This window comes from Scyliorhinus canicula, chromosome 3 (genome assembly GCF_902713615.1).
Source record: "Scyliorhinus canicula chromosome 3, sScyCan1.1, whole genome shotgun sequence".
Classification (NCBI taxonomy): Eukaryota; Metazoa; Chordata; class Chondrichthyes; order Carcharhiniformes; family Scyliorhinidae; genus Scyliorhinus; species Scyliorhinus canicula.
This window is the reverse complement of record NC_052148.1, coordinates 46591289-46605465: the sequence shown is the minus strand read 5'-3', so window position 1 is coordinate 46605465 and position 14177 is coordinate 46591289. Positions and strand designations below refer to the sequence as shown.

General features: G+C 43.8%; 1 protein-coding gene across 4 annotated transcripts in view; it reads right to left on the bottom strand.

Annotated features, from left to right (window-relative positions):
• The window catches only part of ctif (CBP80/20-dependent translation initiation factor), a 339899-nt gene that overhangs the window by 43171 nt on the left and 282551 nt on the right, over positions 1-14177 (bottom strand). For all 4 annotated transcript variants that reach the window (XM_038790492.1, XM_038790490.1, XM_038790493.1 and 1 more), the window contains 2 exons: positions 12286-12585; positions 2700-2855 (listed from right to left, as the gene is read on the bottom strand). In XM_038790492.1, the coding sequence (XP_038646420.1) occupies positions 2700-2855; positions 12286-12585 (456 nt within the window). The remainder of the gene's footprint in view (positions 1-2699; positions 2856-12285; positions 12586-14177) is intronic.

Sequence of the window (14177 nt, the reverse complement as noted above, 5' to 3'; positions counted from 1 at the left end):
CTCAGACCCCTGGTTCTGGACACATCCACCATCGGGAACATCTTCCCTGCATCTACCCTGTCTAATCCTGTTAGCATTTTATAAGTCACTATGGGATCCCCCCTCATTCTTCTGAACTCCAGCGAGAACAATCCCAACCTAGTCAATCTGTCCTCGTATGACAATCCTGCCATCCCTGGAATCATTCTGGTAAACCTACGCTGCACTCCCTCAAGAGCAAAAACGTCCTTTCTCAGAAAAGGAGACCAAAACTGCACTGAATATTCGAGGTGTGGCCCTGTATAATTGCAACAACACATCCCTGCTCCTTTACTTAAAACCTCTAGAAAGATTCAGTGAAATTCACTTAAAAGGCACGCCTTTCAGGACTTGTGGGAGGAAACCGGAGCACCTGGAGAAAACCCACGCAGATATGGGGAGAACGTGCAGACTCCGAACAGATAGTGACCCAAGCGGGAATAGAAGCCGGGCCCCTGGCGCTGTGAAGCAACAGTGCTAGCGTGCCACCCAAAACAAACACCTAACCATTCTAATCCCATTTTCCAGCACTTGGCCCAGCCTTGTATGCCCTGGGATCGTGAGTGCACATCTAAATACTTCTTAAATGTTATGGGGATCTCTGCCTCTACCGCCCTTTCAGGCAGCAAGGATTGGGGATCGAGGGGGGAGGGGGGCGTGCCTATGAAAGGAGGATGGAGGAGGTGAAATGAAGGGTGGGGGGATGTGCAAGGCATGTAAGTAAGGGCATCTGGGAGTTTGGGGAGGGTAACATGTGGGGGCCCTGGAAGTGGGGAGGGGGTGTAAGTGGATGTGGAGGGGGGGGCCTGAAGAGGGGGCACCACCAGGGACCTCATAGCGGGGTGTTCTCGCTTTGGGGGTGTGGGGTAGTGCCCCTGTGTGTGGGGGATGATATTGTCCGTGGACGGGGTGTGTGGAGGACGCACAAGCTCACAGAGATTGGCGCACCCTTTCGTGACAGATGCTCCACCATTTCTCACGATCATGGCTGATCATCCAACTCAGTACCCTAATCCTGCTTTCTCCCCATAACCTTTGATCCCATTCTCCCTAAGTGCTTTATCTAGCCACCTCTTGAATATGTTCAATGTTTTAGCATCAACTACTTCCCGTGGTAATGAATTCCACAGGCTCACCACTCTTTGGGTGAAGAAATGTCTCCTCGTCTCTGTCTGAAATGATTTACCCTGAATCCTCAGACCGTGACCCCTGGTTCTGGACTCATCGGGAACATCCTTCCTGCATCTACCCTGTCTAATCCTGTTAGAATTTTATAGGTTTCCATGATATCCCCCCTCATTCTTCTAAACTCCTGTGAATATAATCTTAAACGACTCAATCTCTCCTCATACTTCAGCCCTGCCATCCCATGAATCAGTCTGGTAAACCTTCACAGTACTTCCTCCATGAACAGAACATCCGTCCTCAGATGAGAGCAAAACTACACACAGTATTCCAGGTGCAGTCTCACCAAGCCCCTGTATAACTGCAGCAAGACATTCCTGCTCCTGCACTTGAATCCTCTTGCTATGCTCCTCAACAGCTCTCCTTTGGACTGATCTGTTCCCTGTAAGAACACTATTCATAATGCCCTATGCTGCTCTTGTTTGACCTTGTTCCGCACTGTAACCAATCACTATTTGTTAATGCACCACTGTCAATGTACTCTGTCGATTATTATTGTGCCTACTATGTACGTACTGTGTACGTTCCCTTGGCCGCAGAAAAATACTTTTCACTGTACTTTGGTACATGTGACAATAAATATCAACCAATGAAGGCCAATATACCATTTGCCTTCTTCGCCTACATGCTTACTTTCAGCAACTGGTGTACAAGGATACCCAGGTCTTGTTGCACATTCCCCTCTCTCCAATCTGTAGCTATTCAGATAATATTCTGCCTTCCTGTTTTTGCTGCCAAAGTGGATACCCTCGCATTTATCCACATTGCATTTGCCCACTCACTCACCATGTCCAAATCACACTGAAGAATCTCTGCCTCCTCCTTACAGTTCACCCTCCCACCCCCAGCTTTGTTTCATCTGCAAATTTGGAGATATTATATTGAGTTCCCTCATCTAAATCATTTGAATAGCTGGTGTCCTAGCACTGATCCCTGCAGTACCCCACTAGTCACTACCTGCCATTAAAAAAAATATCCTTCTACTCTGAAGACGGATACAAAATACTTGTTCAAAGTCTCTGCTATTTCCTTGTTTCAAATCAATGCTGGGTGATATCATGGCCAACCTAATCCACACACACTCCCTTTTCATGAGGAATAATGATAATTGGCAAGAGATCAGGAATGGGAATTCTGGCTGCATGCTCTTTTCTCTCTCGTGGAGCATGAGGCAATTTGAATTGTCCTCATACCAGTCCAAGTTTAGATTGACTAATTCAGTACACGGCATTGAACCACTTACCTTTCTGGACCGTATGGCCAGGTTTAACACCAAGCTCATCAGCTCAGCTATCAGGAAAGGTTACTTCACTGAAATTCTCCAATTTAGATTTCTTATCAAGCACTCCCGGGGCGGGGGGGGGGGGGGCAACTAGACTCCACAGAAGTTTGGCTCAGATCAATACCAGAAGGCAGGCTTAAGTGAGAAAAGGTCACCAGACAGATTGATCCCTAGTATAATCTGCATTACAGGGTCCATATGTGGCTTCACTTACCTCCCGTAGACACATGTAGATAGGGCACACAAGCACAAGGAAGGGCTCTCCTCCATTGCTTCGCATTATTCCAAAAACTTCACAGAGAAATGTGATGAATCCAAGCCAGTGCTCTACGTCTGTTTGCTGCAGATCATCCCTCACCGTGAAATCTTTCTAAATCAGGGAAAGACAAAAGGAATGGAATCTTAAATTGCTCCTCCACCTCCTTTGGATATTCATCCTGGCCTTAGACTACCAACAAATGACACAAATTCTTTCATGTTTAAATATTTCTTTAAAAACATTTTTTAGAGTACCCAATTCATTTTTTACAATTAAGGGGCAATTTAGCGTGGCCAATCCACCTACCCTGCACATCTTTAGGTTGTGGGGGCGAGACCCACACAAACACGGGGAGAATGTGCAAACTCTACACGGACAGTGACCCAGAGCCGGAATCGAACCTGGGACCTCGGTGCCGTGAGGCAGCAGTTCTAACCACTGCGCCACCGTTCTGCCCCCATGTTTAAATATTTCTGAGTGAGTAAACAGGGAAAGAGAGGGTGGAGAAAGTGAGAGAGAGCAGGTGAAAAATCAAATGGATGAGCGCGTGAGAAAATGATGTAGATAAAAAGATGCAGTGAGAAAAATGAAAGCGCAAAAGGGAGATGATAAAGTGAGGTGAGGGGAGGGGGCGACACAAGAGGCAGGAGTGAACGATCTCTGGTTCCAGAAGACATTAGTACAAGTTCAAAAGACATGCAGATAAGCCAAAAAGAACAGTTTTATGCTGGGGCTAATGAACAGTGAGGACTGCCCCAGGGCAGGTTGCGTGGGTTTTTTTTCCTCAAGGGAGAATTAGATGCCTAACTGAGGGAACGGGCAATGAAGAGGGTCATCACCAATCAGATTAGACTGCACAGTATTTTCAGATCCTGAATGTTCCCAATTTCCTGTATGAATGAACAGATATTTGCACCTCATAAAAACTGACTAAACAATAAAATTGATGCTGTGTTATTCTAAAAATGCAAAATGTAATCTCCTGCCAGTCAGCTTGATGTGATTTCCCCTTTCCATGAACAAACTGCCAGAGGATTGTTGGAAGCGTGCGAGTTCAAATGCAAACTTTGCTGAAGAAATTGAGAGCCACCCATTTTGAAATTTAGAGGAACTGTAATCATAGAAAACCTGGGGTTTTTCTGGTGTTTGAGGGGAGACACACTGTCCTTATAACAGTGTTAGAACTGAATTAGAATACTAGTACTGTGCTGAAATAATTTTTTTTAAATGTCCTACTTTAATTAAGGACCTTTAGTTAATACAGCACACAGGGAAAGGTTGATGCAGTGTCCACTTCAAACATAATTCACAAAAGACTAAATGAATTCACCGTCAAGTTTTGTTTAAGCTTCTCAATTGAGAAAGAGTAGAAATTACATAATTTATCAATGAGATTTCCAGAAGTCTTCTTGAGAGCTTTTAGGACAGGCAAGAGTTAAAGTGATAAATAAGATGGAAGTATGAACAATACCATGCCGGTAACCAAGACAACGTGACTTTGCAGTGATCCTGAAAAGATACTAATTGAATTTGCCAGCAATAGGAACAGCATTAGTAGAAAACAGGGTCAGACACAAGAAAAAGACAAGGCACCCTTGAAACCACGACAACCGCAAAATCCACCTTTTTAAATAACTTTGGCAAGACTTCAGTCACTAATTGAATCAATCAGCTCAACTCATCTCATCTCCACAAAACGGCCCTTTCAACATTGTACACTGTATGAACCCGGTGAGAAGGCACGGGGACGGGGGGAGGGGTTGGAAGTCTTTCTGTTATCTGCAGAACCACAGAGGGTGATGGTGGCACGGTGATAAGGTCACTTGACTAGTAATCCAGAGTCCCAGGCTAATGCTCTGCGGAAATGGGTTCACATCCCACCACGGCAGCTAGTGGAATTTAAATTCAATTAATTAATCAGGAATTAAAAGCTAGTCCCAGTAATAGTGACCATAGATTATCATAAGAGCCAAACTGGTTCACTGATGTCCTTTAGGGAAGGAAATCTGTGGGGCGGGACGGTGGCACAGTGGTTAGCACTGCTGCCTCACGGCGCTGAGGCCCCGGGTTTGATCCCGGCCCTGCCTCACTGTTTGTGTGGAGTTTGCACATTCTCCCTGTGTCTGCGGGGGTCTCAGTCTCACCCCCACAACCCAAAGATGTGCATGGTAGGTGGATTGGTCACACTAAATTGCCCCTTAATTGGAAAAAGATAATTGGGTACTCTAAATCTATTTTAAAAATGGGAAGGAAATCTGCCATCCTTACCTGATCTGGCTTCTATGTGACTCCAGGCCCACAGCAATGTGACTGAAATAACCGAGCAAGCCAATTACTCGAAAGGCAATTAGGATGGGCAATAGATGCCAGACTTGACAAAATCCCATGACAGAATAAATGATTAAAAAAACAACATAATTTAAATGATCCCTTCTCCTCCACTTGCATAATTGGTGCTGATACACGAGTTAAGAATAAGGCTTCCATATATTAGGTTTATTAGTTGATAAGCTGATAAATGCCAAGAATGCTGGACACTTGGCACAGAATTCTCCTTCCGGTCTGGCTGAAGTCGACCCCCACCCTTGGGGACGCGGGCAAGGAATGTAAGTTTCCACTGACTTCGGCAGGACGCCGGTGGCAACTGATGGTGAGCCACCTCTGCCAGGGGAAAACCCACCATGGGGGGTCTGGAGAATTCTGCCTCTCATTCTGCTGGGTCTAATTGTCTCCCTTGCTCCCCTAATTCAGTATTACAGCTCCACATGGGCTGTCCTTTAGAGCTTTGCATCATGCTACATGTGCAGACCTATAAGCGAGTTACCGGCCACTGGAATTGGGGTGGGGCGGGGACGCTAGATCTCGGGCAAGGCCTCTCTCCTGGCATTCCTTACTGTCATTATGCCTCATGAGATCTAACTGAAATTCAGAGGTGAGGTGAGAGTGACTGCCCTTGAAATCAAGGCAGTATTTGACCGAGTGTGGCATCATGAAGTCCGGGAAAACTGGAGTCAATGAGAATCAGTGGGAAAGCTCCACCTGGTGTGCCTTCAACTGCTTCTACTGCTCTCCTAAAAATCTATTCTGATAGTCAAACATGATATATCTTTCATATATATCTCATTAATCCAGCTCCTTCTAAAGATCCATTCATTTTATCTCTAATTATGGTCTATGGGGGCAGCACGGTGGCACAGTAGGTTAGCACTGCTGCCTCATGGCACCGAGGTCCCAGGTTCGATACTGGCCCTGGGTCACTGCCCGTGTGGAGTTTGCACATTCTCCCCGTGTTTGCGTGGGTTTCACCCCCACAACCCAAAGATGTGCAGGTTAGGTGGATTGGCCACGCTAAACTGTCCCTTAATTGGAAAAAATGAATTGGGTACTCTAAATTTATTTTAAAAAAATTATGTTCTATGATCATTTTCCTACGATAACACCAGTCAATAATTACTTGGTTTGTTCTTTTCTCTCTTTTTGAACAGATGTGTGACATTTCCCACTCTAGTTCTTGGGTACATCTGCTGTCGTGACTACATTTTGAAAATTCATGATTAGTTTCTCCACTACTTCATCAGTAACCTCTTTCAGTTATGTGGGCTGATTACCAGTCCTGGACAATAAATGTTCAGCAATATGAGCTTATTAAGAACTCTTTATTTATATATATATATATATATATATATATATATATCTACTGATTGACCTTTTATTTTTCATCCTTCCTCCTCCAATGAAGTCTTCCTTTACTTTCCTCCGTAAATAATAAAGCAAAGCAGTCATTAAGCTACTCTGCCATTTCCGCAACTTCCATAATAATCTTTGTTTGAGTGCTTACATTTACTTCTTAGTCATAGAGTCACAGACTTACATTCCCTTCTTAATGACATTCATTTTTGTAATGTCTTTACAAATACATTTTTCTTTGCAATGGCTGAAAGCTTTTCTTCAGCCAATTCCACACAGCCATTTGTTCCCCACTGAAATTTTCTTAAACTGTGTTGTATCAATCGCACAGTTAAATCTTTCTGACTGTTGCTTCACTCTTTAACATGTTACTTTTTCCTTCCACCTTGGGTTTCCTCTGAGTGCTCCGGTTTCCTCCCACAAGTCCCGAAAGATGTGCTTGTTAGGTGAATTTGGCATTCTGAATTCTCCCTCTGTGTATCAGAACAGGCGCTGGAATGTGGGGACTAGGGGCTTTTCACAGTGACTTCATTGCAGTGTCAATGTAAGCCAACTTGTAACAATAATAAAGATTATTATTATATTATGCAATGAGAAGGGGTTAATAAATAATCTTCTTGTGTGGGGTCCTTTAGGGAACAGTGACCATATCATGATAGAATTCTACATTTGAATGGAAAGTGAAGCAATCCAATCTGAAAGTAGGGTCCTAAATCTAAACAAAGAAAACTACGCCGGTATGAGGCATGAGTTGGCTAAAATAGATTGGAACTTCATTAAAAGGTATGATAGTCGATAGGCAATCGCTAATATTTAGGAAACAAATATATGCATTGCAACAGTTTTTTGATCCTTACTGGTGCAAGAGCACAAGAAAAGTGGTCCAACCATTGCCAACAAAAGAAATTAAGGACAGTATTGAATCCAAAGAGGAGTCACATAAAGCTGCTGTTAAAAAGATCAAGGCCTGAGAATTGGGACAAGTTTAAAATTCAGCGAAGGAGGACCAGGAGATTGATTAAGAGGGGAAAAATAGACTATGCAAGTAACATAAAAGCAGACTGTAAAAGCTTCTATAAGTATGTAAAAAGAAATCGATTAGTGAAGCCAAATGGAGGTCCCTTACAATCCAAAACTGGAAAATTTATAGAGAACAAGGAAATAGCAGACTTAAGGAACTACTTTAGTTCTGTCTTCACAGAGGAAGACACAAATAACTCCTCAGACATGAAAACAAGGGTCTAGTAAGAAGGAAGAATTGAAGAATATTAGTAATGCTGAAAAAAGGTGTTGGAGAAATTAATGGGACTGAAAGCCAGTAAATACCTAGGGCCTGGTAATCTACATCCCAGGGTACTATAGGAGGTGGCCATGGAAATAGTGGATACGTTGGTTGCCATCTTCCAAATTTCTGCAGATTCACGAACAGTTCCAACAGACTGGAGAGTGCCAAATGCGACCCCGCTATTTTAAAAAAGAGGGAGGAGGGCAGCACTGTGGCACAGTGGTTAGCATTGCTGCCTGCAGCGCTGAGGACCCAGGTTCGAATCCCGGCCCTGGGTCACTGTCCGTGTGGAGTTTGCACATTCACCCCGTGTCTGCGTGGGTTTCACCCCCACAACCCAAATATGTGCAGGGTAGGTGGATTGGCCACACTAAATTGCCCCTTAATTGGAAAAAATAATTGGGTACTCTAAAAAAAAAAGAGGGAGAAAATACTGAATTATAGGCCGGTTTAGACAAAGTCAACATGGATTTCTGAAAGGGAAAAACTGACTGGAGTTTTTGAGGATGTAACTAGCAGAATAGATAAAGGTGAACCAGTGGATGTGGTGTATTCGGACTTTGAGAAAGCTTATGATAAAGCCTCACTTAAGAGCTCAGTGTGCAAAATTGAAGCACATGGGATTGGGTAATATATTGGCATGGACTGAGAACTGGTTAGCAGACAGCAAACAGAGAGTAGGAATAAATTGATCTTTTTTTAAAGTGGGAAGCATTGACTAGTGGGAAGTCGCAAGGATCAGTGGTTGGGCCGCAGCTATTCACAATATATATCAATGATTTGGATGAAGGAACCAAATGTAATATTTCCAAGTTTGCTGATGGCACGAAACTTGGTGGGAATGGGAGTGGTGAGGAGGATGTCGAGATGCTTCGAGGTGATTTAGACAAGTTGACTGAGGGGGCAAATACATGGCACATTCAGTATAAGAACATAAGAACTAGGAGCAGGAGTAGGCCATCTGGCCCCTCGAGCCTGCTCCGCCATTCAATGAGATCATGGCTGATTTTTTGTGGACTCAGCTCCACTTTCCGACCCGAACACCATAACCCTTAATCCCTTTATTCTTCAAAAAACTATCTATCTTTACCTTAAAAACATGTAATGAAGGAGCCTCAACTGCTTCACTGGGCAAGGATTTCCATAGATTCACAACCCTTTGGGTGAAGAAGTTCCTCCTAAACTCAGTCCTAAATCTACTTCCCCTTATTTTGAGGCTATGTCCCCAAGTTCTGCTGTCACCCGCCAGTGGAAACAACCTGCCCACATCTATCCTATCTATTCCCTTCATAATTTTAAATGTTTCTATAAGATCCCCCCCTCATCCTTCTAAATTCCAACGCGCACAGTCCCAGTCTACTCAACCTCTCCTCATAATCCAACCCCTTCAGCTCTGGGATTAACCTAGTGAACATGGCACATGCCATGGAACATGGCACGGCATAACATGGATTAATATGAGATTATCCACTTCAGAAGGAGAAACAGAATGGCAGATTATTAGTTCAATTGTGATAGATCAGGAACTGTTGATATACAAAGGGTCCTGGATGTCCTTGTACACCAATTCTAATCGGAAAGCAAACATGTAGATTCAGCAAGCAGTTAGGAAAGCAAATGGCAGGGCAGCACGGTAGTGTAGTGGTTAGCACTGCTGCTGAGATCCCAGATTCGATCCCGGCTCTGGGTCACTGTCCGTGTGGAGTTTGCGCATTCTCCCCGTGTTTGCGTGGGTTTCACCCCCACAACTCAAAGATGTGCAGGGTAGGTGGATTGGCCACGCTAAAATGCCCCTTAATTGGAAAATATTAATTGGGTACTCTAAATTTTAAAAAAAGAAAGCAAATGGTATGTTAGCCTTCATTGCAAGAGAACTTGAGGAGAGGAGCAAGGGTGTGGAACTGAAACTGTACAGGGGCATGGGGAGACCACACCTGGATTATTGTGTACAGTTTTGGTCTCCTTACTGAAGAAAGGATATACTTGCTATAGAGGGGGTGCAGCAAAGGTTCATCGGACTGATTCCTAGGATGGTAGGGTTGTGGTATGAGGGGATGATTGGGTTGACTGGGTGTGTACACACTGGAAGTTAGAAGAATGAGAGGGAATCTAATTGAAGAGTATAAAATTCCGGAAGGGCTGGACAGACTGGATACAGGGATGCAGGGCTGGGTGGGTTGCAGGCTGGTGATCCCAAGGTGGGGAGAGTGGTCACTGGTGCCAGAATGGTGGAGGTTGGAATGTTTTTTAATCCCGGGGTGGGGTGGTGGGGGTATGATTCAATTCTCATACCAGCTAAGGTTATCCATGAAGGCCTGCCTGAGGTGTGGTGATTCTCAGGTTAAATCGCCCTCAAAGGGGAAGGCAGTTTACTGTCATCCGAAACTATGTTGACTTTGCTTATATTGAAGAGAAGGGCAGTGAAAATTCCTTTCAACTTGGAATACAAATATAAAATTGACAGCAAAATGGTACAGTACTTGGCAAAGTAAAAACTAAAATGCTTAATTTACCAGTTGTTCCCTGGTCTTCTAACATTACCCTTTCCTCCCATCACATAATCTAGAGTATTGAGATGGCTAGCAAGCCTAACCATAGTCTTCCGGAAACACTACAGGTGTAACCCATTCATGTTCACAGTTGATTTCTTACTTTGCACTGCCCTGCCCCAACCTGCTTCATTCTCTGTGTGTTCACTTTCCAAGGGAAAACTAATGTCCCACACAAATGTATAGGCATGGCTCGAAAAAAGCATTTAGCCCATCCCTTCCAAAGACAATGGATAATTTGTCTCGCCATGAATCTTACCCAATTTGTTTGAAATCTGGGATAAAGTTATGTGAAATCGCTTTTTAACTTTTAAAGATAAAAATGAAACACTCTGAAATAAATGTCTAAACTACATTATTCAACCTGAGCTGATGGCATAAGGATGCCAATGAATGAAGAATTTATTACACAGTTGGAGGAGCTCTACACAGAAGGTTGACTAAATTAGCAGTTTCTATACCAGCTTTACTCAGTGATTAGCTCTGATTGCCTCAGAGTCAGATAGTTGTGAGTTTCAGAACCCCACTGCCCCAAAAAAGGAGTGAGCTCAAAATCTAGGCGGTTTCTTCAGTGTAAAACTGACGCTATAATGAATTGTCAAAGTGGCCACATTTTAGATGAAGCATTAAAAACCAAGGCTTGAAACAGCTGTTCACGTGCGTGCAAAAGACCCCACGGCACAATCTAAATAAGAGCAAGGCACAATGTCTTGCTCAACATTTATCTCTTAACCAACGACACCAAAATGGATTAACTGGTCATTCATCTGCGCACATTGGCTGTTCCATCTGCCCATGATTCAAAATAAGTCAGTGGCTATGAAATGCATTTGGAAATCCTGACATCATGGAAGGTGCTAAATAAATCCCAGACAGTGAGGCTTGGCAGACTATTGATTATGGGGCATTACTGCTAAAACCAATCCTCGAGCTCTGCTAATTTGAACATCTTAGTATCGTACTTACTGATTCATTGTGCAGGAAGCAGTTTTAAATCATAAACATGGTTAACAAGGCCAACAAGCACAGCAGTAAAATAGCTCTTAGCTTAACATTTTATAATGCAGTCAGGTGATTGCAGTGTCTCTGAATAATTTGTCTACTTGCTCCATGAGAGTTAGTTGTGTTTCTGTAGCAACAGCATGTCACAACAACTGTGCATGTCGATGATTTAGGGATAACTCGGGGGAGGTTCACATTTGCAAATGATACCAAAATAGGAGGCACAGCAAATAATTTTGGAGGACCAAAGAAAGACAAAGTGGATATTACTATTGACAAAACATTTGCAAATGGAATTTTAATGTCAGTAACTGAGGTGGTACATATTGGTTGTGAAGTTAATAGTTACATTTTGAATAGGACAAAACCAGAGTCATGGAAAGCAGAGGAATTGAGGGTTCGGGACCAGAATACATTAAAAGCAGCAGCAACAATGGATAAGGCCTTATAAAACAAATAGATTGCTAAGTTTAATGGCACGGGGTATAGAATATAAACGGCAGAGGCAAGGTGTAATGGCGAATCTAACCAAATCTTAGTAAGCCCATAGTTGATGTTCCATGCTTTGAGTTCCACAGTATGGGAGGGGCATTGAATCAATAGAGAGAGTGCAATGCAGATTCGCCAAGCACCATCTGGTCTGAGAAATACAAATACAAAGAAAGACTTGAAATACTGGGGCTCCTTTCCTAAGGTCAGAGAATGAAAAGAACAGAGTAGACAGAAAAAGACAGCTTCCAAATATAGAAGGGTCTAGAAGGAGGAGATTTAGGACGGACAGCAGAAGGTTGGGAGATTGTGGAACGCAGTCCTGGAATTAGTGACTGAAGCAAAGAGCATAGCAGCATTTTAAAAAACTAGACAGGGGATTGAGAGACGTGAAAAGAGGCGGGAACATAGCAGGGCACACGTGATTAATGCAATACTCCTGCAGTGGACAGCTGTCAATATGGACTGGTTGGGACGTATAGCCTGTTTCCATTCATAATTTCTATAAAACACCAACATCTAATCTTACCTGCAACATATTGAGGAGCAAGCTTCGGAATTTAGTTCCTTCCACCATGAAGAGAGACATTTTGTCACACAATCTAGCAGCCGTTGAAGCAAAACTCCTGTCCGTTACAGCCTTGTGATAAATAGTTTTAACTATCTCGCTCAGCATCTCCTCTGAGTTGGTAGAGTTCTGTGCCTCCTCCATGAATGTGGTGAGGTTGGAGTCCACATCATTGCTGTTGTTCCTCATGCTGTTGAGGATTTCTATCAATTTGTCCATTTTGGTTTTCTGAGGGTTTGTCGTGTCCAAGCAAATTTCATCCTGTAGCATTCAAAAACAGTTGAATCCAATTTAAATGGTGCTTTAATCATTTTTCTTTTGTTTTCCATACTTTAAGATCCAGTTACTGGTTCTTCAAGTCAAATAGGTTCTAAACTGAACCAAACTGAAAAAGGTGCGATGCAGAGAAATTAGTCTGGATACATCATATACTGACGAGAAAGCTTTTGCCATGATTAATTCTGTCTTATCCTGTTGAAACAATACTGGAACTGATCTTAATTCATTCATAATTCATCCACTTACACCAGTGATGGCCAGTGAGTGGGCCGCATGAGTGGCTCTCCTTCATCTCACTGGGCCGCAAGATTGAAATCGGACTTGTTCACTAACCATGACCCCAAGAATAAGATTGGATACATTTAATACATGCCAAATATTTCACAACAAATGACAGAAAATGCTTAGCCATTCATAATATTAATAGAACTGCCATCAATTTCAAGTGGTGAAAACAAAATAAATATTTACGTTTGATTGGATACAGAGGGAGTGCACGGTTTTCACCGCCAATGTTGTGTGCAATCAGCACATACCTCATTCACTTCTCCTTGCTTTACGTGTGTATCACTTCAGTCATATCAGTAGGAAAAAAACTACATGAATGGAGCTCAGTGGAATGTGGCAACCCTGTGCGTGGGCAACAGTCAACAAAATGTCTCATGGGCTTCGCTCAGAACCCAGGTGCGGCCCCCGGACCCCAGGTTGCCCACCACTGACTTACACTCAGTTACACTCAGTTTAAATTGGGCCCAGTCTTTCCTGGAAGTGAGCCACACCAGTTAAGATTCAAAATCTTGTTACTGTATACTCATTCCTGTATACTTATTCTGGTATACTCATTCTGGTATACTCAATACTGTATACTCAATACTGTATTACTCATTCCTGTATACTCAATCCTGTATACTCAACACGCGGGCTTTATGAGGCGTATGTTGGGACGGGTCCCGGATCTAGAGGTGGGAGGTCTGATCATGGGGGGGACTTCAATATGGTGTTGGATCCTTCACTGGATCGGTCCAGCTCTAGGACGGGTAGGAGGCCGGCGGCGGCCAAGGTACTGAGAGGGTTTATGGACCAGATGGGTGGGGTGGATCCATGGAGGTTTGTGATGCCAAGGGCATGGGAGTACTCTTTCTTCTCCCACGTACTACTACGTCTACTCTCGGATAGATTTCTTCGTGGTGAGTAGGGGACTGATTCCGAGAGTGGAGGAGGCCGAGTATTCGGCCATTGCAATCTCCGACCATGCTCCGCATTGGATAGAGTTGGAGATGGGGGAGGTGCGGGACCAGCGCCTGTTGTGGCGGTTGGGTGTGGGGTTGTTGGCGGAGGAGGAGGTGTGTAGGAGGGTCCGGGCAAGTATTGAGGGGTACCTCGAGGTGAATGATATGGGGGAGGTTCAGGTGGGGGTGGTCTGGGAAGCCCTGAAGGCAGTGATTCGTGGGGAGCTGATATCCATCCAGGCACACAGGGAGAGGAGTGAGAGGAGTGAGAGGGATAGACTGGTGGGAAAGATGCTGGAGGTGGACAGGAGGTACGCAGAGGCACCAGAGGAGGGACTGTTGGGG